At 57.2% G+C, this 23270-nt stretch overlaps 10 protein-coding genes across 10 annotated transcripts; 6 read left to right on the top strand and 4 right to left on the bottom strand.

Moving 5' to 3' along the window:
* The first annotated feature begins 115 nt into the window (after positions 1 to 115).
* On the top strand, positions 116 to 2014 carry N656DRAFT_737593 (uncharacterized protein). Its single transcript, XM_064812748.1, has 2 exons — positions 116 to 241; positions 296 to 2014. Exons 1-2 carry the CDS (start codon positions 218 to 220, stop codon positions 1838 to 1840), a joined length of 1569 nt encoding a protein of 522 aa, XP_064667135.1. The 5' UTR covers positions 116 to 217; the 3' UTR covers positions 1841 to 2014.
* Positions 2015 to 2661: 647 nt separating this feature from the next.
* N656DRAFT_326403 (uncharacterized protein) lies at positions 2662 to 3491 on the top strand. The gene is made up of 3 exons (XM_064809254.1): positions 2662 to 3059; positions 3153 to 3229; positions 3284 to 3491. The coding sequence occupies exons 1-3, from the start codon at positions 2807 to 2809 to the stop codon at positions 3335 to 3337; spliced, it is 384 nt and encodes a 127-aa protein (XP_064667134.1). The 5' UTR covers positions 2662 to 2806; the 3' UTR covers positions 3338 to 3491.
* Positions 3492 to 4853: 1362 nt separating this feature from the next.
* Positions 4854 to 6094, top strand: N656DRAFT_770884 (actin cytoskeleton-regulatory complex protein end-3; the record flags this gene model as incomplete). The annotated part of the gene is made up of 2 exons (XM_064813810.1): positions 4854 to 5325; positions 5379 to 6094. The coding sequence occupies 2 exons, from the start codon at positions 4854 to 4856 to the stop codon at positions 6092 to 6094; spliced, it is 1188 nt and encodes a 395-aa protein (XP_064667133.1).
* Positions 6095 to 6211: 117 nt separating this feature from the next.
* Positions 6212 to 7410, bottom strand: N656DRAFT_715552 (FAD/NAD(P)-binding domain-containing protein; the record flags this gene model as incomplete). Its single annotated transcript, XM_064812052.1, has 2 exons — positions 6212 to 7231; positions 7303 to 7410. The coding sequence occupies 2 exons, from the start codon at positions 7408 to 7410 to the stop codon at positions 6212 to 6214; spliced, it is 1128 nt and encodes a 375-aa protein (XP_064667132.1).
* Positions 7411 to 8880: 1470 nt separating this feature from the next.
* Positions 8881 to 9310, top strand: N656DRAFT_782778 (putative fatty acid binding protein; the record flags this gene model as incomplete). The annotated part of the gene is made up of 3 exons (XM_064815825.1): positions 8881 to 8981; positions 9040 to 9107; positions 9157 to 9310. The coding sequence occupies exons 1-3, from the start codon at positions 8885 to 8887 to the stop codon at positions 9307 to 9309; spliced, it is 318 nt and encodes a 105-aa protein (XP_064667131.1). The 5' UTR covers positions 8881 to 8884.
* Positions 9155 to 11236, bottom strand: N656DRAFT_782777 (phospholipase D/nuclease). The gene is made up of 2 exons (XM_064815824.1): positions 10743 to 11236; positions 9155 to 10674 (listed from the first exon to the last, which is right to left on the bottom strand). The coding sequence occupies exons 1-2, from the start codon at positions 11154 to 11156 to the stop codon at positions 9499 to 9501; spliced, it is 1590 nt and encodes a 529-aa protein (XP_064667130.1). The 5' UTR covers positions 11157 to 11236; the 3' UTR covers positions 9155 to 9498.
* Positions 11237 to 11372: 136 nt separating this feature from the next.
* On the top strand, positions 11373 to 14396 carry N656DRAFT_782776 (thioredoxin-domain-containing protein). Its single transcript, XM_064815823.1, has 3 exons — positions 11373 to 11917; positions 11969 to 13532; positions 13583 to 14396. Exons 1-3 carry the CDS (start codon positions 11724 to 11726, stop codon positions 13919 to 13921), a joined length of 2097 nt encoding a protein of 698 aa, XP_064667129.1. The 5' UTR covers positions 11373 to 11723; the 3' UTR covers positions 13922 to 14396.
* A 1023-nt stretch (positions 14397 to 15419) lies between these two features.
* N656DRAFT_800788 (acyl-CoA N-acyltransferase) lies at positions 15420 to 16059 on the bottom strand (the record flags this gene model as incomplete). Its single annotated transcript, XM_064818046.1, has 2 exons — positions 15420 to 15575; positions 15649 to 16059. 2 exons carry the CDS (start codon positions 16057 to 16059, stop codon positions 15420 to 15422), a joined length of 567 nt encoding a protein of 188 aa, XP_064667128.1.
* A 1293-nt stretch (positions 16060 to 17352) lies between these two features.
* On the top strand, positions 17353 to 20880 carry N656DRAFT_782773 (phospholipase D/nuclease). Its single transcript, XM_064815822.1, has 11 exons — positions 17353 to 17967; positions 18016 to 18055; positions 18108 to 18241; positions 18307 to 18317; positions 18365 to 18641; positions 18687 to 18710; positions 18754 to 18873; positions 18921 to 19020; positions 19066 to 19296; positions 19346 to 19448; positions 19496 to 20880. The coding sequence occupies exons 1-11, from the start codon at positions 17742 to 17744 to the stop codon at positions 20780 to 20782; spliced, it is 2553 nt and encodes an 850-aa protein (XP_064667127.1). The 5' UTR covers positions 17353 to 17741; the 3' UTR covers positions 20783 to 20880.
* On the bottom strand, positions 20782 to 22538 carry N656DRAFT_782772 (translocation protein). Its single transcript, XM_064815821.1, has 4 exons — positions 22176 to 22538; positions 21873 to 22120; positions 21234 to 21800; positions 20782 to 21174 (listed from the first exon to the last, which is right to left on the bottom strand). Exons 1-4 carry the CDS (start codon positions 22306 to 22308, stop codon positions 20974 to 20976), a joined length of 1149 nt encoding a protein of 382 aa, XP_064667126.1. The 5' UTR covers positions 22309 to 22538; the 3' UTR covers positions 20782 to 20973.
* Between the last annotated feature and the right edge of the window lie 732 nt (positions 22539 to 23270).

The following is a 23270-nucleotide window of genomic DNA, read 5'->3' as shown; positions in this document are numbered from 1 at the left end:
TGGTAACGTTACGGATACTGTCTAACGCTGAGCCCAGATCTGCGGCATTCGGTGGGCCGGTGGCAGGCATTTGAGGGTCAAGATACGTACACCCTAACAACTAATCTCCAGCCCTACGACACCCCAGTCATTCTTCAATCAAGAAACCTCCACTAATCACCAGTTGCTGTGGATGGCGGCGATTGCGGCCGAGATCGAGACCGAGCTGATTTAAGATATGGAGTCATCACCGTTGACCAAGGTAGGTAGGCGCCCCTTCCATTTTGGCCCGGCCCGCTAACGTTGAACTTGCTAGGCACACGACCACGCCCGGGCCGCCGCTATCGCTACCCACTCTGCCGACACGACAGTTGCCATCAGCGAGCACGCTCAGGCGGCCGGCGAGTTTGCGAACGCATCCAAGAGCACAACCAGCATCGAGGCACTGCGGACTCTGAAACTGCTCGAACAACACCACAAACGCCTGTCGGAGCTGCTGAAGCTGCCCATCGGTCCGCCAAGCCACAGCAGCGTTGAGAACGACATAATCGAGGAAGAGGAAGAAAAGGAGAGAAGCGGCCTAGATGATTCTAAGACTCCCCGCCCGCGCGAAGAGGCGCCCGTATCAAAGCAAGCATCCCAAGTGAAACCGCTGCCAACCCTCGCTCACCCAAGGTACCCGGGTCGCAATCTTTCGTCTTCCATCGCAAGCAACCTCGCTTCTGCCCGCGGCATCAGAGCCAGGTACAGCACCCAGCCATTGACGCCCAGCGTGTCCAATGACCAGGCCCCAGGCAGTCTCGAGGCGCGCCCGCGCAGGGAAGGCTCGATTAGGAGCAAGGCTTCCGACTCGCTAGATCACGCCCGGAAGCCGAGCTGGGTACCCCCGGTCATTAAGGAAGACACGGTCCAAGAGGCCCCGAAGTCTCCAAAGTCCGAGGCAGACAGCTCAGCACCTAGCGAGGATGGATTCTCAAGGTTCTACAACACGTTCGGGAGCCTGATTAACCGACTCTCGGCCCCTCTGGCATTTGCCGGACTCCCGCTCATCTCGGAGGAATCCACCAGCGCAGCGACTACAACCGTCCCGTCGGAGCCGGCCTCAAGGAGACCGCGACAGCGCCCTTCCACCTCGACCGCCGAGCCCGATCTGTCCAAGATTTACTCGCGCGCCACCCTGCGCTCTCTCGCCCGCGACGGCCACGGCCCCAGCGACTCCTTCTACGTGGTGCCCACCAGCGGCCACACAGCCTCGTACGCGAGCATCCTCAACCACGAGAACAAGGAAAAACGGCGGATGGCGGCGTCTCTACACCGTGGCAACGACGATGCTGACGACAACGAGGACGACGACGACTTCGTCGACGCGCGCGAGTCGCAGGCCACCGCCGCCCCGCCGCTGTCGCCCACGCTGCGGAAGCGCCTCGGCAGCAGGGGCAGCCGGGGCGACAGGGATCTGCGCAACACGCTCGAGGAGCTGCAGCTCGAAAACGCCAGTCTCAAGGACGTCCTCGACAAGGTGAGCAAGCGGCTGCACGCCTTCGAGTTGAACTCGCAGACATCGCACCTCGCCCTTGCCCAGAGCCTCCGGCTGCAGCGCCCCGGCTCGCCCATGTCCTCCAGCGGAGGCGCGGGCCACGGGTCCGGCCCCGGAGACGAGGCGCTGCGGCGGCGGAACCGGGAGCTCGAGGAGCAGCTTGCCGAGCTGGGCAAGCGGATGGCTGAGCTGGAGCGGGATCACGTCAAGCTGCAGCAGACGGTGGAAAAGTACCGTGAGAGGTGGGAGAAGCTCAAAGCTGGCGCCAAGGCGAGGCGTGAAGCACAGGAGCAGGCCAATGACGGGGAGGGGTCTAGGAAGTGATCTTTGTTTTTGTTTTGTCGAGTAAATTCGGTTCAGCCTGGAGTTAGTGGGATGGAGCTAGTCGCCGCGGCGATCAATGATAACTACGATGGCGTTTGTCTTCACATTCTCCGTGCTGGATGCAAGCATGCCCGTAGTGTGTTGTAGTGGGGGAACGCCAAATAAAGAGATCTCCAAATAAAAGACCGTTAAACACAGAACGGTTTCATATCTTGGGGACATATGTCCACAGCACAAAGTCCATTATACTATCGGAGAATACTGACCTAAGAGAGCTGTGTAAACCACCAGTCTCTGTCTCTGCTTGTGGCCACTGTTAACATGTGTGAAGGTAGTGTGGTACCTACAATGGCGTCTTCTTCAACAGCAATGGGGGTTTGAGCAGAACAGTGTCCCTAAGATATCGACGCCAGCAGACGCGGGGTTGTGGGTGCTGTAGGTGCTGTAGGTAGGTATCTTTGGCAGCAGAGACGTGAATAGGGGTTCAACAGAATCACCGCCAACTAGGCCAAGGGCCAACCTGTATGGAAGCTGTGGCTTCACATTGTTATCGGAAGCCCTTATCGATGACTCCTCTGGCGCGAGGCGACGCGTCTCTTGGTTAAAGGTAGGTAGGGCGCGTGACGCGTAGTGTTGTTCTTCCGCACAAGTCGACTGGTTTCCAAACAGCACCATCACAAGTCAACGCTCCCGCTCTCTCTTCAACCCATCCACTTCCACCTTTCCTCCCATCACCGTCTTCTTCCAAAGATCCAACTCCAAATTACCTTTCACCCCATCCAGTCAATAGAAACCATGGCTGAGTACCCGCCTTCTGGTCCCCCAGGCACGCCGGTCAACGGTCCGAATCTGAATGGATCTGGCGATGCCAACTTTGTTTCACCTCCGGGTTCGGCTGCGACCGAGGCGGCTAAGACTCTCTGGTAAGATTGCTTCCTATAACTGCCTGCAGGAAAGCGTGTTAATATGATGGGTAGGATGGGAGAGACGGATGGCAGCGGCGGAAGCCTCAGAAGGCAGCTCCGCGCGACCTCGATGCACCGACGCCCTGGTCGTTACCGGGAGGACGACGGACGGCCCATCACGGCCGATCGGCCCATCTGGGCTCACCCCCCAAGGATTTTTCGGGCAGATCTTGCAGCGCACTGCGCCTTTCCCAGCCTCCCTCTTGACTACCCAGGCCCAGGGCCATCTGAGCTCGTCAAGGCCCAGACGAACGGTGAGACCCTCCACTCAGACTCAAACACCTCTCTCGAGAAGGTTCGGGGAGCCGGGAACCGACACTAATCCACTCATCCGAACTTCTCTACAGACTTAAGTCAGTCAAATGAACACAGAGAGTGCTCGGATGACTCAAGCGGAGACACCGAGAGTGTCTCCAGCGACGATGTGAGACCCTTCCCTTCTCAATGCCGCTTGGTCAAGATACTAACACCCTCTAAGGTCCTGGACCTCGGAAGCATCTGGTCTGGCGCTGCGCAGGGGATGGCCTCTTAGGATGAGCCAACTCGCAAAGTCCAAGTCCAGAACGAGCCACTGGTTCCGGTTGCGACGCCGGCTCAAACCAACCAGCGGTTAGATCACCTCCAGAATGAATCGGAGGAAGAGTTCTATGAAGATCTTGACGTGCTGGAGGAGCCGCTGGATCCCAATCTCTACTATCCGTCCGGGCGTCGACGACCGAATCCTCCTGGTCAAAAGAAGATCCGGAAGAAGGCCCATGAGGACGACGTTGACGTGCTGGAAGAGCCACCGGATCCCGATCTCTACTATCCGTCCGGGCGTCGAAGACCCCATCCTCGGGGTCAAAAGAGGGTCCGGAAGAAAGCCCAAGAGGACGACGATTGGAAACCCAGAAAGTCTGGGACACGGCGCAAACCACCGGCAACAGATCTGAATAAGCCGCGAAGCAGGGATAAAGATTCGGCAACACTGCCTGGCGCAACTCCCTCTGCCCCTGCAAAGCAGTCCGAGCAGACAGCACGGGCGCCCAAAAGGCGGGCACACTTCAGTGCTGATCCGGAAGCACGCATGAGGTCGTCCGAGGGGTACGAGATGACCAGATCGGAATTCGATAGGCAGTACAGGCCTGAAGAGCGGAGATACCACCCCGGCGGAGCGACGGGGGGCAGGTTCGAGATTATCGCCACGGGCGTCATGTGGGAGTACATCCCAACGATCGGAGCTGAACCGCGGAAGAGAAGACGCAAGCAACAAGGCGATGCGCAATCTCAAGATGTCGCTCGCCCGACCGGAACAACACAGCTTTCTTCGTCGGCGGCTCTCCGGCTATGGCACTGACTTGCAATGCTTCCGAGAACTCACAAGTCAAAATCCCTTCTGCGGAGGAATCCGGATTTGTCCCGACACCCCGAACGGAGGAAGAACTGAATGCCGTTTGGGCAAAGCCGCAAAACTTGGCGTGAAGTTGGGCTAGTTCGCGGGTTGGTTGGCATTTTCAGGCCCGCTTAGATGCTCAGTGTTTGGTAAACGTTGCGAAGCATTTTATGATCGCTTCGGTTGTAGGAATGAAGGCAGATATCTTTTTTTGCAAGGAATGGTGCGAGAGGGTGCTACGGAGGTTAAGGATGGACAAATTTGGAGTTCGAGGCCCGAGGGGTTCGCGGAAAGGGGCCAAGGGCTAGGTAACAGGGATTCTATCAGGGATCATGCTCTGGTTGGCCAGAACCCACGACCCACGGTGTAATTACCATTTGTACGGAGTACATACGAATACAGGGAACCACAGATCCACAGCAGTGAACGTCAGCTCGCAGCAGTTCGGCAAGACCCCGGTCTAACTCCCTACACTACGTCCCTACTCTAGGTATCACCATCATCCTTCCGCACACCGAGAACCGCGCTCCAAAGTCGCCGGAGATCAACCGTGCACGCCGCTTCAAGCAATCGGGGAACCTCGAGCCGATCCGCCAACAACATCGATTGTTCACGCCTTCCCCCTTGTCCTCCTTGCACTACACCCGGAACCGCACCATATATCCCAGCGCCCATCATGGCGCCACGCATCGAGGCTCAGGAGATCGAGACGTATTGGAACATCTTCTCAACCAGGACAAATGGCGGCAAGTATCTTACTGGTGAGCAGGCGGCGCCGGTGCTCAAGAACAGTGGGTTGCGGGATGATCAGCTAGAGCGCGTGTGGGACCTGGCCGACGTCGACAACGACGGCAACCTCGACTTTGAGGAGTTTTGCGTTGCCATGCGCATCATCTTCGACCTGCTAAATGGCGAATACACCGATGTGCCCGCCTCGCTGCCGGACTGGCTCGTGCCTGAGTCCAAAGCCCACCTCGTGCAGGCGAGCCGGGCCATAACGGGCAAGGCCGTGCAGTTCGAGCAGGTCGAGGACGACGACGACTCACCCGGTCTCAAGGATGGCTTTGACTGGTACATGAGCCCAGCCGATAAAGCAAAGTACGAGCAGATTTACCAGGAGAACCGGGACATGCGGGGCGAAGTGGCCTGTGAGTATGACCAAGCCCGCTTCCGCTACATGATGGCTAACCCCTCTCCCTAGTCTCTTCTCTCGAAGACCTCTACGAGTCCCTCGACGTGCCAGACACCGACATCCGGTCCGCCTGGAACCTGATCAACCCATCGGCGGCGCCGTCGATTAACAAGGACGCCTGCCTCGCATTCCTGCACATCCTCAATTACCGCCACGAGGGGTTCCGCATCCCGCGGACGGTTCCGGCTTCGCTGCGCGCCAGCTTCGAGCGCAATCAGATCAACTATCAAGTCGACAACGCGAAGTCGCGCTGGGCGACCAAGGCGGACGACGAGACGAGCACGGGCCGCAAGGCCAAGTTTGGCGACCAGTACCTGACACGCCTCGGGAGGAGCGGGTTCAAGACGGCTGGGACCGACTTTAGCTCGGCCAAGAGCGATGCCGAGTGGGAGGAGGTGCGGTTGAAGAAGCAGCTCGCCGAGCTGGACGAGAAGATTGCCAAGGTGGAGGCCGCCGCTGAACGGCGCAAGGGCGGCAAGCGCGACTCCAAGCCGGCGCTGGTCAAGCGCGAGCTGGAGCAGTTACTGGACTACAAGCGCAAGGAGTTAAGGGATCTGGAGGAGGGCAACGGCAAGATCAGGACGGGAAGCAACCTCAAGAGCGTGAGCGAGGACCTGCAGACTGTGAGGGAGCAGGTTGAGGGGCTAGAGGCGCATCTGCGGACGCGGCAGGAGGTACTAGAGCAGTTAAGGAGGGAGATTGAGGACGAGAAGGCGGGGAGATAGACGGATATAATGTGACGGTGATTTGTGGTATTATTACGATGTGCCTCGTTGAAACGAGAAACACGTTACACTGCTAAAGTATCATGCCCTGGGTATCGATTTCCTCCTACCTGCCGCCTACGCAACGCTCCCGTCAATGTACCCCGGAACCATCTGTATCGCCAGCGTGCGCCCCTTGGCCAGCCACACGGCGAAACTGGGCAGCTTGACGGACCCCATCCGCCCAGCACCCCGTCCCCGACCAACCGCGCACGCAAAGATATCCACCGGCGGTCCCTTGGCAACAGCAGGCTCCTTGCCGGCCAACGCGGCCTCTATGTTCTTGGCGACGCTGACGGCCTGCTTCTGCGTGATGAAGAAGCCCGCGCGGGGCTTGCTGACGACGTCGCCGCAGGCCCAAACGTCCTTGGTCTCCTTGACCCGCAGGTACTCGTCCACCACCACGGTGCGGTAGTTATCCTTGCCGGCGAGATACTTGGCGGGCACGTACTCGGTGTTGGGCACCACCCCGATGGTCGACAGGTACAAGTCCGTCGCGATGACCTCGCCGTTTGCGAGCTTTACCTCGGTCTTGCCGGACTCGGAGTTTGTGCTGGTGCTGTCGACACGGGCGCCGTACTTGATGCTGACATTTAGCTTCTTCAGCTCGTTGGCCGCCGCCGAGGCCGTAACGTCTCCGCCCAGCACCTTGTCGTCTGCAGAAAGCAGGATGATCTCCTTGGTCTTGCCCCACTCATATGCAAGCTCACCCGCCACCTCGACGCCGGTGCCGCCTGCACCGCCGACCACGATGTGCTTTGCGGCCTTGGCTTTCTTGGCGGTCTGGTGGAGATGCTCGAGCACCTCCTCGTAGCTGCCCGAGGCCTTCCACGGCGAGGTGGGCTCGGGGCAGCGGGAACCCGTGGCAAGCACGAGATGATCATACGTCAGCGTACGCCTGCTGTTGTCGGTCGAGACGGTCACATCGACGGTCTTGGCGTCAAAGTCGGCGGCCGTGGCGGTGCCAATGAGGAGCTCGTACGATGTGGAGGGGTAGCGGGAGAGGGCGCTTTCAAGGGGCTTGAAGATGTCCTCGTCTTTGATGAGGCCCGGGATGATGGCTCGAACGGACGCGAGGTTCCAGTAGAAGTGGCTGTTCTGGAAAGCTGTTAGCCAGTGGTCACGACGAGGGGTATCACGTGATTCATTCGGATCCAGCATCTACGTACCTTGGACACGAGAATGACTTTAACATCTTTGTGCTGCTTTTTGAGCAGCGCGTGAGCAACATGGAGACCCCCAAAGGAGCCACCCAGAATTACCACCGTCTTGGTCATGGTGTGTTGAATGGTGAAGTTTCCGCACAGATATCAACGTTAGTTTGCAGGTTGAGTTGATGAAGATGAAAACAGAAGAGAATGTAAAACAATGGGGTTAGTGAGCAGACCGAAGGAAAACTCTCGGGCATCCAGGGTGGTCGCAGCCTCATCTATTAATGCAGTCAGATCGACCAGCCGCCACGGACAACGCCGCTCCCACCAGAACAAAGCAATGCACCTTGCATCCCCGAGATTCCAGTCGGCTGCAGCTGTTATCCCTACCTCGTGCCACGCAACTTCAAGCAACGGGCAGAAGGTCGAGGAGAAACGCTGGCGCGTTTGTCAGCAGGACCCTAACTACAAATAGTCTGTGCCTGGTGGTACGGCACTGCTGCAGCGCACTGGGACCACCAAATCCCTGGCGTCGATCCGGGCTCGGTCTTTGGTCCTCGGTCTTTCCCCACGACAGCTCGCAAGTTCTGGATGGCGGGAGCTCGCATTAGCAACCAAACAGGGGAATTCGCGTCACAACATGGCCGACATTGTTTGGTCGCCTGATGATTACTTTGGGATAAGCTATACAGTTGCAGCAGGGAACAGAAGTTTGGTTCCTCAGAACGCAAGCCGCAGATAGGGCCAACTGAAACTCGAGATCCGCGAACACGGAGCGGCTGGCCGCCGATGGGCCGATGGGGACGGGACGGGAGTTGTATCATTTGCGCTAATCCATGTTCGGATGCCCAGTGCCCGTGCCCCTGGCAGCCCGAACAAGACCGATCGCCGGTGGCTTCGGGACCGAGTAACTGTTTTCTTAAGGTATCTCATCTCGCCAACATGTTCATATACTTCAAGGTCAGCTCATGAACTGGATGTAACCAAGGAAATAGATCCATAATAAGAGTAACCCCCTGATTCTCGATCGCCTTCTTCTCTCCCCTGTCCTTCTCTCCCTCTGTATTGTTACTCCGTGACTTCTTCAATTTCATGTGCTCCCACAGTGTGGGCCTTGGGTGGAGCAAAGCTGTGAGCAATTGAACACACGTAACTCACTACACTACCTACGGTGTTCGAAGGTCTCAGTCCCCTTTTGGCACTTACCTAGGTACAGTAGGCTGTTCCACTAATTTCAACGTATCCATCGTCCTTGTTGCGTCGTCCTGAGAAGGACCTTGTACTGTACCTACCCCGTACAGCACAGTACAGCAACTGTAAGTGCAATGTATTGTACGATACCTCCGTACACCGATACCGTACCTGAGGCACGCTTGTCGTAGCTGGTTAAGCTAGTGGGTCTCGAGCATCACGTTGGGCGGGACCAGGGCGTCTACCAAGGAAGTCGGACCCCGCGCCTGCTGACCCCGCCAAACTCAACAAAGCCATCGAATCCCCGCAGCAGCAAGAGCAGCTCGATCTTTCTGCACAGAAATCGTGAAAGAATTCCAAAGGCCGAATAGAGTCCCTCAAGTATCTACCTGAATCCCGTGAACGCAAAATGGCTCCCGCGCAGAGCGAAGCTTTCCAGAAGGCCGTGGTCGACTCCAAGAAGCTGACCTCGAAGCCGAGCAACGAGGATCTGCTCGAGATCTACGGTGCGTCACAAACCTTGTGCCCGGGAACAGAACAGAAGCACTAACGGCGCCTGCTCAGGTCTCTACAAGGTCGCCATAGGTGATGATTTCTCAAGCGCCGCCGCGCCGGGCATGTTCGACCTCAAGGTTCGTTACTCTCTCGCGAGGACCGGCCGTCGCTGACACACCACCGCAGGGCAAGGCCAAGTACAACGCCTGGAAGAAGGTTGTCGAGGAAGGCATCTCGGCCGAGCAGGCCCAGGAGAAGTACGTTGCCAAGATCGAGGAGATGAAGACCAAGTATGGCTACGACGCGAACAAGGAGCCCGAAGCCGTCGGCGGGCAATAGACGTGCGGAGTGGTGGGCCAAGCAGGCGAGAGGTGCAAGCATGGACGGGAGCGACCATTGTCGGGCAGAGCAAGCTTATTCTCTCTTCATAGCTCATATTTGAATGCTGCAAACCCAGTTCAGCTAAACCATGGGCTAGCTCCATCCGTAGAACTGCGACTCGGCCGAGCTGGGGAGCATCCGCACTCCTCATTCATGCTTCCAAACCTGGCCCATCCAATCGGGCTCAGAATGATTGGCCGTCGCAACCCATGGCACCTCTTGCTTCCCGTATGGCTGCAGCGGGAGGTTATAAGGCAGCCGGAGCGCCACCGCTGGCTTGTTGTCCGCTTCCGCGAGCGAGTCGGTCAGAAACGTTGCCTTCATGACCGCGTCCTCGGCGTAGAGAGCGGGCCAAACAAGAACCCCGAGCTCGTATGATGAGATCCGGATCTCGCCTGCCTGGTTGACTGCCTCGCCCCACGCCTGCTTGGATAGGTTCGCCGAGGTCACTAGCGCCCAGTCGATGGTCTGGTCTGACATGTTTCCGTAGCGTATATACGTCTTGATGTGCGGGGCTGCGCGTTTCCTGCCTGCTTCCTTTATAATGGCATCCCCAAGGTCTGTGCCATCCGCAGAGTCGTTCGCCCAGTGGCAGAATATAGGCTTGAGGTATTGGAGCTGCTTCATTTGCTGCGAGGATTGAATCTTGGTGTGGATAGAGCCCCCAGAGGCGTACCCATCTAGGGATTTTCGGATCTCGTCCGCGGTTGGGAATACTACCTTGAATTCTGGCGTCTGCAATCCAGTGCCACGCCCACCGCCGAGAGCTTTAAAAAGGGTATTCTTCAGCCAGCTGTCTGTAGGGCCCAGGGTAGCGATGGAGGAAACCTGGACGGCAACTTCGGACTTGGCTGGGCTAACGGGCACCGCTTTGAGGGCCTGTGCCATAGCCGCCCATCCCCATCTTGTAGGTGACTCGTCATGAATGCTATGCCTCCCCGGCACGCTAGCAATAAGAGAGCCTTTGATAGCCGAAAAGTCGTACTTCTCTAACTGGCTAATGATGGGCCTGCAGGTAACGCGGCGGGTATCGTATGACCGAAGGTAGTTCAAAAAGTCCATCTTGAACTTGGCACCGCTGCCAACTCTATGCTCCTGGCTGGTCTCCTGCTGCGAGGACTTCATGAGAGGAAGTCTCGGCGAGAGCCAGACGGCCTGCGTCATATTGGTCCAGTCGCGGATAATCATGTTGGCGGTGTGGATGACTATCTGAGCCGTATCATCATGCCGAAGTAGAATCATCATCTTGGAGTGGTGAGTACCAAACATCTCGGGGAGAAAGGCAGAGTGCAGGCTGACGTTGGAATACCGAGATGCCATATTCTGTACATGTTAGGGACTCCGGGAGGACAGAGAGGTCTGTCCACTTGAACAGATAATCAAGTGCCTACCTGCAGTTCAAGCCGGTTTGGGTCCTCCTTCTTCCAGAACCCGTGGACAACGTGAACCTTAACGAGGCCCCGGACATCCTCATCAAAGGCATTCATGAGGAAATCGATATCATGAAGGTAGTTGAATTCCCAACATTCTGATATGAGCGGGTCACCTAGGATGTCTTTGAGGCTAATCGTATCCCTATTGAGCTCTGGGGGCAGGTCCCGGATCCTGGTCAATTGGAACGGGGACCGGAAGGTTTGGGAGTGCACTGCGGCTTGACCAGCGGCATCCTCTGCGAGTCGACGCTTCTTCATGGGAGGACTGACTGGGTGAGTGAGTGACAGTGGCGTTGACTTTCGACCAGGCTGATCCCCATCGCCAACGCCATCTCCATCGAAAGACGCAGGCCGTTTGATTGCTCTCTCCATTGTGTTGTTGCACTCTCCCAGTTGAATTGGAGTCCTGTCAACGGTTCGCGCCACCAGCTGCCAATCGCTTGATCATCTGCAGTGCCAGCAAAGACAGGGGTGTGTGGAAACTGGAAAGACTGGTGGGGTTTCATCTCTTATGTGAGTGGATTTGTGCCTGGGAATTTAGGCGGTCAGAAAGACCTGGCTAGATGCAGGAAACCGAACGTGTCGGAAATCGAACACAAGGCAATCGCCTTCTGAGAAGTCCCCTGCCCGCAGTGTTGCCCCTTGCGCGAAGTCTTTCAAGACGACGACGACAGCCCCGAATTCAGGGCTCTAGCGTACACCGTTTTCCATATTGACAACGAATATCGAATTAATTACACGACAGTTGAGAGCATCCTGCCCAGCGGCCGCGCAGTCGGTTTCCATAGAGTGGCTCAATGCCGGGCTAAACCGCCATCGACGAGAAATCCCTCCCGACGACGAATTTCCAGCTGCTTACTCGTGTTTACGACGGCGTGTCACTTTGCACTACTAGTAGTTCTGCCGGCGTAACGCGCATTCACACACGGGCAACCGACAATGCGGTTGCTCAACCTTGCGCTACTGTTTGGCGCTGCCGCCCTCGCCGTTGCGCAGGATGTCGATGACGATGAAGAGCCGCAGGAGCCGACATACTTCAACGGCAAAAAGGTGCCTCCATTGCTGGAGATAACTCCGCACAACGCCGCCGAGGAGATGAAAGCCTCTAAGTACCTGATGGTCAAGCATTACAGGTAACTCTACTGTCCCACGACAGATTTCCCCTCGCGTACTAATGTCTCCAGCCCTTCCTGCCCGTACTGCCAGGACTTTGCTCCCACGTTCCAGACGTTGTACGAATTCTACTATACCTCATCCCCCGCCGGTAGTGCAAGCAAAGATGCCGATTTTACGACTTTCTACGACTTCCGATTCGCAGCCATCAACTGCCAGGCATTTCATGACCTGTGCTTCGAGCACAATGTGCGGTCATGGCCAACGACGATTTTGTACGAGGACGGCGAGCCGATCGTTACCTTCAAGGGCGTTAAGGACATGGACGTGCTGAGCGGCGCAGTGGAGGATGCGCTAGAGAAGGCCAAGCCAAAGACAAGGCCTGCAAGCATCCAGCTGCCCCAGCCAGGCGACAAAGCATCCCCTGAGGCCAAAGGAAAGAAAACCACTGAGGCTGACGCGACGGATACGGAAACCGCGGCGGCATCCGATCCGTCCGTCGATGCCTCAACCGCCAAGTCGAAGCCCACCGCAGTCCCGTACACTCCGCCCTCGGCAAAGACGGTCAAGCCTGCCGCCACCCCGAACCCCGACGGCATGTCCGTCCCTTTGACGGCAGATTTCTTCCAGGACAGGGTGAGCATGACGCAGGACCCATGGTTTGTCAAGTTCTACGCGCCCTGGTGCCATCACTGCCAGGCTCTTGCGCCCGTCTGGGAGCAGTTGGCCAAAGAGATGATAGGCAAGCTCAATATCGGCGAAGTGAATTGCGACGTCTCATCTCGCCTCTGCAAGGATGTTGGTCTCCGGGGCTACCCGACTCTTCTCTTCTTCAAGGGCAGCGAGCGTGTCGAATACGAAGGCCTTCGCGGTCTCGGCGATCTCAAGCAGTACGCCGAAAAGGCGGTTGATCTCGTCAGCGGTGTCGATGACGTCGACTTTGAGTCGTTTAAGGCGCTCGAGGAAAAGGAGGAGGTTATTTTCGTCTACTTTTACGACCACGCCACCACCAGCGAGGACTTCATGGCCCTTGAGCGGCTGCCCATGAGCCTGATCGGCCGCGCTAAGCTGGTCAAGACACGGGACCCCAAGATGTACGAGCGGTTCAAAATCTCCACTTGGCCGCGGCTGCTCGTCTCTCGTGAGGGGCGTCCGACATACTACACGCCGCTCTCGCCGAGAGAGATGCGGGATACGAATATGGTACTCGGCTGGATGAGGTCTGTGTGGCTGCCTCTCGTTCCAGAGCTCACCTCGGCAAACGCGCGCGAGGTCATGGACCGCAAAATTGTTGTGCTCGGCATCCTCAATAGGCAGGACGAGGAGTCCTTCCACGGCGCGATCCGCGAGATGAAGAGCGCAGCAAACGAGTGGATGGACAAGCAGATCCAGCTCTTCCAGCTCGAGCGGCAGGAGCTGCGCGACGCCAAGCAGCTGCGGATTGAGGAGGCCGAGGACCGGGGCGACCAGCGAGCGCTCCGCAATGCCAAGAACATCAGGATCAACATGGACCGGTCCGATCGCAAGGAGGTCACGTTTGCGTGGGTCGACGGCGCCTTTTGGCAGCGCTGGATCCGCACCCACTACGGCATTGACGTCAAGGACGGCGAGCGAGTCATCATCAATGACGAAGATGTAAGCTCTTCGGAATTCCCTTGTTGAAGGCGTAACTAACCCCCGCACAGAACCGGCAATATTGGGACCAGACCAGTACCGGCAACCCCATCGTCCCCTCGCGGACCTCGATCCTCGAGACCCTCAACAAGGTCACCGCCAACCCGCCCAAGATCAAGCCGAAGTTCACTATCTCGGCGTTTGAGAAGTTCTTCTTTGATATCAAGGTCACCTTCCGGGAGCACCCGTACCTCAGCTCGGGTTGCGTGCTTGGCATCGCCTTTGGCTGCGCCTCGTGGTTCCGTGGCAGGATAAGGCGGCCACGTGGCTACTTCAGGCTCGACGACGCGACCAAGGCGTTCAAGGGCCCGCTTCTGGGGTCGACTGCTAACGGCAGCAAGGCGGACTGAGCGGGGAGGTTGGAAGGCTGGGCCTCTGTGGCTTGTATCTTGTTTGATTTCGGCGGAATAGCCTGGGTTTGTAAGGCGCTCGACTGACGAGCCGGTGCACTGATTTTCCCCTGAGGGTTTGTCGGATAGAGGGCCCATCTGCGATGTTGCATACTAATACCTTTTGGGTGGCTCGTGTAGTAGTGTTTCTTAGTGGATTCCCTTGAGGCTTCTTTGCCGGTTCGCATTGTACATATGGAGTTTGGTTATTTGGGTTTAGTGGTTACAGATCTGGTCCATGTTTCGTGTTGTGACAGCTCGCCTTTGCCCGGCAGTTTGTGCCTCCGTATTGAGCTCCTCCGTTGCCGGCACAGTTGAGAACCGTACAGCTAGGCTTGTGATACCCAGCTGATGGACTTGGCCCATTAGCCGTTGATGCAGACGCTACACCATTTCATGATGTCTGAATGTACGTGAATGGGAAGGTGCCTATTGTTCGGTCTAACTTGGCGCCAGATGTGTAGGGTGTGCCGCATGTTGTGTGACTTTTGGGTTGAGACTGGTGGTGCACGGCATGCCGGTCCCATTTTCTCCAGGAGGTATGATGGCGCATGGATGAGGAGCTACAAAGTTCACGCAACCGTCATATATAGTGGGCGGTATGCTGTGTGTGGTTTTGTGTGGGTGAAATACGAGTCATCCAGTCCGCACAGGTCCGAGGTTGATAATGACCAGCAGCTGTGACGCAGTGCTGAGCTGTAGGTACTCCCGTAAGTGGGCGGATGTGTAAGTACCTACGTAGAATAATTACAGCCGGTCATCTTTCACGTGTGTGCCTGTGAACGCATTGGGAAGTCAGAACATGACCCTCTTCAGAACTGCCAAGGGGTTCCTGAGACAGGCTTGGTGTAGATGGTGCTTACAGCGCCCTGTTGCGTAGCTTGTTAGACTTACATAGTGAGTTATGGACGGAAGGAAGGCAGGGCTTGTCCTCCACGCAACTCGCAACATGCGATTCGTCAATTGGCCTCTTCCTCGGCAGCTTGCATGCGGGTGTGCGACATGCGGCCTCAGAATGGGCCGCATTAGCACAAGCTGATCCCGTAACGGCATTCGACAAATGGAAGGCTGGAGCACAGAGTCCGCTTAGACTGAGATAAATTATGAGTCGTTCATTGTGTTCGGGTTACTGCATGACCGTGCCATGCCGTAGCTGCGCGGTCGGGACGCTCCCGGAGACAACAAGTGGACGACTAAGTACTTAGTTCACCGGCGACACGCGTCTCTGCACACCTCCAGCTTAGAGCGACGGGGAGACAGATGAGAAAGAGATAGTGTAGAAGTCGGTGGATATATCGAGATTGGTACACGAACATGCCTGGGAGGTTAACGGGAAAAAGAGGCATCCTCCAGAAGCGTGGGCCTCGTCCGGTCTAAATAGCAGAAGCCAGCAGCCGTCAACACCAACGCCCAGCAGCGAATAAGAGGTATAAATACAAATGTCCCGAGGGAAGACGATCTACGACGGCGACGGAAGAAACTCCTTGTAGAAAAAGGTCTCGCCCTTTTTGCCATTGGGATGCACACGGCTGAAATGGGGCACCTTGCCAATCTCGATGTAGCCAAACTTTTTGAAGGCCAACTCGGCCACGCTATCCGTCTCCGTGTCGACGAGCTGGTGCAACAGCGTCAGCGATTTGGGCCCTCGGCCCGGTACGCAGCAAGAGATGGGGAAACGCGCAACGTACCAACAACGACCGCCCCCTCTTTGCCGCCTCGTACTCGAGGGCGGCCACCAGGGCCTTGGCGCCGCCCTGGCGGCGATGCTTGCGGTCGACTAGCACGGCGTCGATATGGCCCCGGAAGGAGCCCGTCTCGGACTCGGACAGCCTGAGCATGGCCAGGCCGCGGAGGTCGGACCCGGACGGCTTCTTGCCGGAGGCCAGCTCCGGCAGCAGCAACACAATGACGCGGGCGCCTCGGGCCGCCTCGGCGATGCGCTCTTTCCACCACGGCAGCAGCTTCTCGTTGGTCAGCGGCGGCAGGAAGGGCCCTATCATGTGGTCGAGCGTGATGCACGATGCGTGCAGCGCGGCGATATAAGGGACGAGCTGGCCATGTTGCTCTTGCGAGAAGACGTAGGTCATGGAAGTCGACATGTTGTCTTGAGTTTTCTTTTCTTTCTTTCCTTTCTTTTCTCTCTGTTATCTTCTTCGTGATGTTCTATTACACGGGGGCGTGGAAATCACCCAGCCGCAAGTTTGTAGCGGATAAAAGCAGCGACAATGGCTAGCAATCGCTGGCAAGATTTCCGAGCCGGACGAGAGCTTTTTGTCGCATTACCGCCCACAGCAGTGTCAATTGATTCCCCGGCTCTCAATCCCCCCTCGCTTTCCCCTTTTAGAGATGACCTCCCAGAAAATGATGTCTGCGGGGCAGGAACGTCAGGAGTCAGCCAACTATGTGCATGGCGCCGACACCGGATTGGTGACAGGAAAAAAAAAATGTCTCAAACGGCTGGCGGCGGAGGTGTGGGTGGCAGGTCTCTATCTTCTTTTGTCCTCGGTAGGAGGAGGGGGGAAATGGGGGGCACCTCGGCCGTGATCGAACGGAAGGCCGTACCTTAGAATATGAGTGCTCAATGCATCACGCTCACCGGTCGGCTCGAATTTCGAAGCGGTGGGTTGCAAGCTGCAAGCGGGAATGCAGGTGGTGTGCAGGCCGGTTCGCAGCAATATATTACGTTGGATGCCGTCAGAAGCTTGGTCTCGCTGCGAGCTCCCAGGAACAGGCACCGTCAGGGGAATTTACTCGCCGTTTTAAGGCTGAATTGGCCCGTTCCCGGATTTCCTACGGGTGTCTGCAGCTGTGTGCGCGGAATCGGCGCCACAGCAATTAGTGCGGGGGTTACCCGCCAGGCCCGCGATTAGCTAACATTCCAAAAACGTTACTGACAATGAATGGACTTGTATGTGGTGTGTGTGTGTGTGTGTGTGTGTGCGTGTGTGTGTGTGTGTGTGTGTGTGTGTGTGCGCGCGTGTGGCTTTTGTCCGCGAAGCATCGGAAGATGATGCAACCGGGCATCATCAGTCATCGCCAATTTTTCGGCCAACGTCAGGCATTGGTGTTGTCGCGTGTTTGCGGCTGTGCGACGGAGCCGTAGCTACGCGCAGATCAGTCCGGGCCCGACCGAGGCCGACGGCAGCAGCGCAGGCTTCCTTCGGCTCCTCGTCTCCATACAACACAACTCCGTATGGGCCCTTGGTAGCCGAGCCGGCGAGCCGAGAGGGTGCCGAGCATCCATCCATTCATGATTCAGGTGGATCAATGAGACGTCGAACTCGATTGAGCTCTGCCGAGGAATGCCGCGATGTCCTCGTGCCGCAGCACCTTGCACGCCAACGGTTGCCATGTCTTTTAAAACGGTCGCCAAAAGGTGGATTCCTCAGCCCTATGTCTCTGACAACGGCAACAAGGAGCACTGGATCGGATCGAATTGCCGGCCTGTGAATGGGGACTGGGACCCAAACAGGATCTGGCTCGACGGCCTCCCATTGGTCTGACGGATAGCTACACAGCCAATTTGGCAAACTGCCGCAGCGTTTCAGCTTTTATGCAGTTGGCTGCTGAGGTCATCCCTGCTGTCAAGCTACACCTAGTACTACAAAGATCTTTAGTTTTTGGGAGACCACTTGTGGCAACGGTTTCAGCGATATCAGCTTCACGAGATCTAGTTTAGAACTTGGAAACCGCACATCCACTGTCTTCTGGGCGTTCAACTGCCCGCAGTTGTACCAAACCAATCGTTGATACCCAGGGCTGGAGATCTAGCATCCGCATCATGGACTTTCATTCGCTGCTTCGAAAGGCCAAGCATGGCCTGGAAGATCTCTTGACAGATGAGACGCATTCACACACTCACGACGACGCCCAGTGTCACGACCAAGACATCCATGCCGAAACCAGCGCTAACCGCTACGGCTCGTTCGCTCCCCGGTCGACCGGCCATGCCAAGTGGTATGTGGATGGCGCTTCTTATTTCTGGGCCGTCTCTATGGCCCTGGAAGGTAACGACATCTGCTTCAGGAAGTTGGTCACGCGCTAACCCTATCTAGAGGCACGCGAGTCCATTTATATCTTGGATTGGTGGTTGAGGTAGGCTCCCTCGTCTGGATAAGCAGAGGTCTGGTGATCTGACGAGCGTTAGCCCAGAGTTATACCTTCGCCGGCCCCCTGCCCGCAATGAGCGGTACCGCCTCGATAACTTGCTCAAGGCTGCTGCCGAGCGTGGGGTTCGCGTCAACGTGATTGTATACAAGGAAGTTGAGGCGGCTCTGACCTGTGAGTGGTGTATCTATGTGTTGTACGACGTGCTGCGTCGACATAACAGGGGCTGACAACGACAGTGAACTCTCAAGTAAGACCAGCATTCACTGCGGCTCGGCCCAGGACTGACAGCCACAGCACACCAAACACGCTTTGGAGGCCTTGCATCCAAATATCAAGGTCTTCAGACACCCTGACCACCGCCCAAGCGGCGTTAGCCTCGTATCAGGCCTCCAGGATCTCCACTCCGGTCTAATGAACTTCAGCCTGAAGACGTTCGACCTTGCCAGGGCTTCTGAAGATGCCCTCAAGAACCTGTATGGCACAGCCGATGACATCGTCTTGTACTGGGCTCACCACGAGAAACTGTGCCTCATCGACGGCAATGTGGCCTTCATGGGCGGCCTGGATATGTGTAAGTGCTCTTGTACCGGAATGAAGACATTGCTGACTGTCTTAGGCTTTGGAAGATGGGATACGAACAGTAGGTTGTTCCTTGGTCGTCGAGGGCTCCGCTGACGCTGCAGGCCACCCCATTGCCGACGCCCATCCCGGCAATATGGACGACATTATCTTCCCTGGTCAGGACTACAACAATGCGAGAGTCTACGATTTTGAGGATGTCGACAAGTGGGAGAACAATAAGCGTAAGAAGCCCACGTGCGTGCCTGCGTATCTTGACTGACCGACGCAGTCGACCGCACCAAGAGCTCGCGCATGGGATGGTCAGATATCGCAATCAGTCTCTCTGGGCCTGTCGTCAACAACTTGGCGGAGCATTTTGTTCAGAGATGGTTTGTGGCCCCTTACACCTCCTTGATGCCTGCTAACCAAGACAGGAATTTCATCTTCAACAAGAAATACAACGCCCAAAACCCTGGCAAGTATCAGCTGCTCGAGGCACCACCGGCTCATTATCAGCATGCTCCGCAGCCTCTGTTGCAGGGGGGCGGAGAATTCTTTGAGGGACTACACGACCGCTTCTCGCGGCACATGCACGGCTTCTTCGGTGGCGAGGAAGGAGGGTCGCATCGTCAGACGGCTGCTGCACACATCCAGCTCACTCGGAGGTATTGTAGGAGTCACACTTGCTTTTCCTGCACACGCTAACTCCAGCAGTTGCTGTCAATGGTCACTGGGCGTGAAGACGGAGCACTCGATCGCTAATGCCTACATCGAGGCTATCAAGAACGCTAAGCACTTCGTTTACATTGAGAACCAGGTTCGCGCAGTCATCGCTGATTTGGAGGACAGAGCTAACTGCCGCAGTTCTTCATCACGGCCACCTCGGATGAGCAGAGGCCCGTCACTAACAAGATCGGTGCGGCAATTGTCGACCGCATCATCCGGGCATACCAGTATGGCGAGGACTTCCAGGTCATTGTCATCATGCCTGCCGTGCCTGCCTTTGCTGGGGATCTCAAGTCGGACGGCGCGCTCGGCACGCGTGCTATCATGGAGTTCCAGTACAACAGCATCAACCGTGGAGGACACAGCATCATCGAGACCCTGCGGAACGCGGGAATCGAGGACCCCCACCGGTACATCAACTTCTACAACCTGCGCAATTACGACCGCATCAACACAGGGGGTGCCATGGGTCGCGCCGAGCACGAGAGCGGCGTTCGCTACGAGGACGCACGCCGCGAATACGACGAGCGGTACCAAGGCAGCGACTACCACGGCCGCGGCGACAGCCAGTACCGCCGCTACCAGGAAGCTGCCAGCCGCCTCACCGACCCGACTTGGGACAGCGTGGCGGCATGCTACATGGACTCGGGCCCGGACCTGCGCACCATCCCCTGGACGGGCCCCCTGGAGGCCGAGCTCGACGCCTTTGTTTCGGAGCAGCTCTACATCCACAGCAAAGTCCTCATCGCCGACGACCAGCTTGTCATCTGTGGCTCGGCCAACCTCAACGACCGCTCCCAGCGCGGCGACCACGACAGCGAGATCGCCGTCGTCATCGAGGACCCCACCCCGGTCGACAGCTACATGGGTGGGCGCCCGTACACGGCCTCGGCGTTTGCCACTTCGCTCCGACGCCAGCTTTACCGCAAACACCTCGGCCTGCTGGCTCACCAGCGCCCGGACGTGCCGGACCGCAACTGGACGCCCATCACCCACGATCCGGTCAACGACTACGACTGGGGCTCGCCGGCCGACAGACTCGTGCGGGACCCAATGGACCATCAGTTTATCAGCCTCTGGCGCGACACGGCGCGGCGGAACACGGAAATCTTCAGCCGCGCATTCCACCCCGTGCCGGATGACAAGGTACGCACGTGGGAGGACTACGACCAATTCTTCTCGAAACACTTTGTCATTCCGGGCGAGCCGGCTGAGCAGGCCCAGGAGGGGTACAAGCAGGGCAAGGTGGACTACGGGCACGTGGTCCGAGACGAATTTCCCGGCGGCGTCGAGGAGGTCAAGGAATGGCTGAGCGGCGTGCGGGGGAACCTAGTCGAGATGCCGCTGCAGTTCTTGATCGACGTGGAGGACCTGGCCAGGGACGGGTTGGCGCTGAACACGCTGACGGATGAGTTGTATACGTAGTTGAATAGGCTGACGGAGATGAGCTTGCTATTTCCGGGAAATGTTATTGACGATCCATTGCCATTATCTTTTTTTTCTTTTTCCCATCCGCCAAAAAAACACACTTTAAATATGCATCTTAATGACAAACTGAGCCCTGAGTTTCTGCCACATGCAGTCTCCCAACTATCGCGCCAAACGCCGGCCTTGCCTCACTCATCGTCCTCGAGCTCCTCCACTCTTGGAGCCACGTAACTGCGCTGCTGCGCGGGGGCGGCAGAGATCTGGGTAGCGGTGGCTGTAGTAGTGGCAGTCGCGGGGGCAGGCTGTCCAGTGCTGGCAGCAAAGGTCGCGCCTGCGTTTGCCGAGCCGGAGCTCTTTTTGGATTTCTTCTTCTTGCCTTTGGCAGCCGGCTAGAAACAAGCAAGAGTCAGCACAGAAAAACAGCGGAGAGCGCGAGACAAAGACTGACCTCATGCCAAGCCCAAACGGGCTTGAAGCTGTCTATAACCGAGACATCCTCCCAGAGGTTAGGGAACAGCCAGAAGCCGGGCGGTAGGACAAAGTAGGTGACGCAGAAGAGAATGACGCGGAAGATGGCCATGGCGAAGAACAGGCCCAAAAAGCACAGGAAGCCCCAGCTGAGGTAGTAGCCGCCCTGGCGCAGCTTGACGGGCCAGAGCGGGTAGCAGACAAGGGCGAAGATGGCAAACAGAGCGAGGGCGGCGTAGACCTTGCGCATGACCTGGCTTCCTTCCCACAGCCAGACGTAGTACATGTCGTCGCCGGCCTCCTGCTGAGGCTCGATTCGCACCGTCCAGAGGCCCTTGACCCGCTTGGGCTTCTTGCCCGTCCCGCCGTGGCTGTGGCCCTCGTGCGGGTCCTCAGCCTTGACCACCCGCAGTGCCAGCATCGACAGCGGGAGCATCTTGAACGTGTTTTCGAGCGACGCCCGGTCCGTGATCTCGGGCAGCGCCGGGTTCTTCTTGCGCGCCGCTGCGTACGCGTCCGACTGCAGGGCTCGTAGCGCGCGTTTCACCTGTTTAGCGCCCACCCCACAGGCTTGTTAGCATTTCGTGGCGTACCCGTCAGGAGACGGATCGGGACTTACGCGGAACATGTCTTTGCGCTCGCCATTGAGGATGCAGGTGCGTGGTTTGAGGTTCTGGCTTCGCAGGAACTTGGCGAGTGCTAGGGCCACCGGGTTGGGCGGTCCGGGGACGATGGGCTGAGGCTGGCCGGGGGTTTGCGGTTGCTGATGCTGGTGCTGGTGCTGGTGTTGGTGCTGACCTTGGCCCTGCTGTTGCTGTTGCTGCATCATCCTTTGTTGCTGCTCAATGGCCTGCTTCTTGAGGTGTTCTTTGGCCGTCAGCAAGAGCCATCCAACCAAGCAACCATGCGACTCCATGCTTACCGATGAACTGTGGTACTGTCATGCCGGCTCTTTGGGCATCAGCAGCAAGCTGCCGCTGCATGGCAGCAATCTGCTCCGGGCTGGGCATGCCCATTTGCCCAGGCGCTGGCCCGTTCGCCGGAGGAGCCTGCATCGCTCCGGTTCGATTGAGATGGTTGAGATGGTTGTGGTGGGAATGTCGGTGCGTCTGCGCGTGACTTTGCTACAGATTGTTCGAGGCGGTAAAAGAGGGATGGCTGGAAAATTGGCGGTTGAGATGGCAAGCAAATTACCGCCAGAATGATGATAATCTGTGGTGAAGTTTAACAGATTTAGCTACTTTCACGTTGGCTGTAACTATCTGTATCAGACACGTATCTCAACTGACCCTTGCTGCATCGTGGTCTGTGCCGGTGCTTGGCGGTTTCTCAGCCTTCCTTATGTAATCCAGGATTCCAGCCCCGCGCCCAGCCGAGATGGTGGCTGGATGTGGCTGAATGCAAAATGTTGCACGTAACTTACATGATGTGTAACGTTATGTACGGAGTACGGAGTACGATACGGACTACGGAAACGGAGGGCCCGTAAACAAGGTACCTTGATTGATTAGCTCAACAGACCTTTCAAACCTTCAGAAGCTGGAGTTTTCACGAGTTTGAAGTGAGCACAGAGGCCTCAACGTAAACTCCCGCAGCATGTGCAATGGTTGTGGATTGCGATGCTGTAATGCGCTAACGCACGTTTCGGAGAAGCTGTCTCATCAGGGGAAGGCACGACCCGAGCCACTGGGTCCTGGCGGTCGCCCAGAAATCAACGCAAATTTCCCCGTTTTCCATCCCCAACGCGCTGAACGCTGCAGCTGAGTGCTGAGTGGACGCATTTGACGATTGCCTCACCTTTATGATGATTTTTCTGCGCTGCTGACGTTGTTCGCCACTTGGCTTCCGCTCCACCCAGTTGCACCATCTGCACGACAGACACACCCGGGGATTCGTTAGTGATAGGACGCCATGGCCCAGGGCCCGTATTCCTTGACTGGACGCATTCACGAGCTTCGCAGGGCAAGCCAATCCATGCCAACGGCCGGGTTTTGACGAAACCGCCTTCTTCGGGTGT

The sequence above is a fragment of the Canariomyces notabilis genome, assembly GCF_033297395.1.
Source record: "Canariomyces notabilis strain CBS 508.74 unplaced genomic scaffold N656scaffold_24, whole genome shotgun sequence".
NCBI classification, from domain to species: domain Eukaryota; kingdom Fungi; phylum Ascomycota; class Sordariomycetes; order Sordariales; family Chaetomiaceae; genus Canariomyces; species Canariomyces notabilis.
The sequence above is the reverse complement of the archived record's forward strand: the minus strand, read 5'-3'. Positions and strand labels throughout refer to the sequence as shown.

Excerpts from the sequence above, each read along its gene's own strand:
- N656DRAFT_737593 (XM_064812748.1), top strand. The coding sequence starts at position 218 with ATGGAGTCATCACCGTTGACCAAG. Across the intron at positions 242-295 it reads AGTCATCACCGTTGACCAAG|GCACACGACCACGCCCGGGC; the intron begins GTAGGTAGGCGC and ends TGAACTTGCTAG.
- N656DRAFT_326403 (XM_064809254.1), top strand. The coding sequence starts at position 2,807 with ATGATGGGTAGGATGGGAGAGACGGATGGCAGCGGCGGAAGCCTCAGA. Across the intron at positions 3,060-3,152 it reads CGTCAAGGCCCAGACGAACG|ACTTAAGTCAGTCAAATGAA; the intron begins GTGAGACCCTCC and ends ACTTCTCTACAG. Across the intron at positions 3,230-3,283 it reads AGAGTGTCTCCAGCGACGAT|GTCCTGGACCTCGGAAGCAT; the intron begins GTGAGACCCTTC and ends ACACCCTCTAAG.
- N656DRAFT_782777 (XM_064815824.1), bottom strand. The coding sequence starts at position 11,156 with ATGGAGAGAGCAATCAAACGGCCTGCGTCTTTCGATGGAGATGGCGTT. Across the intron at positions 10,675-10,742 it reads CAAACCGGCTTGAACTGCAG|AATATGGCATCTCGGTATTC; the intron begins GTAGGCACTTGA and ends TAACATGTACAG.
- N656DRAFT_782776 (XM_064815823.1), top strand. The coding sequence starts at position 11,724 with ATGCGGTTGCTCAACCTTGCGCTACTGTTTGGCGCTGCCGCCCTCGCC. Across the intron at positions 11,918-11,968 it reads CTGATGGTCAAGCATTACAG|CCCTTCCTGCCCGTACTGCC; the intron begins GTAACTCTACTG and ends TAATGTCTCCAG. Across the intron at positions 13,533-13,582 it reads TCATCATCAATGACGAAGAT|AACCGGCAATATTGGGACCA; the intron begins GTAAGCTCTTCG and ends ACCCCCGCACAG.
- N656DRAFT_782773 (XM_064815822.1), top strand. The coding sequence starts at position 17,742 with ATGGACTTTCATTCGCTGCTTCGAAAGGCCAAGCATGGCCTGGAAGAT. Across the intron at positions 18,874-18,920 it reads CAAGTGGGAGAACAATAAGC|TCGACCGCACCAAGAGCTCG; the intron begins GTAAGAAGCCCA and ends TGACCGACGCAG. Across the intron at positions 19,449-19,495 it reads TCGTTTACATTGAGAACCAG|TTCTTCATCACGGCCACCTC; the intron begins GTTCGCGCAGTC and ends TAACTGCCGCAG.
- N656DRAFT_782772 (XM_064815821.1), bottom strand. The coding sequence starts at position 22,308 with ATGCAGGCTCCTCCGGCGAACGGGCCAGCGCCTGGGCAAATGGGCATG. Across the intron at positions 22,121-22,175 it reads GACAGTACCACAGTTCATCG|AACACCTCAAGAAGCAGGCC; the intron begins GTAAGCATGGAG and ends TGACGGCCAAAG. Across the intron at positions 21,175-21,233 it reads CCGTTTGGGCTTGGCATGAG|CCGGCTGCCAAAGGCAAGAA; the intron begins GTCAGTCTTTGT and ends GCTTGTTTCTAG.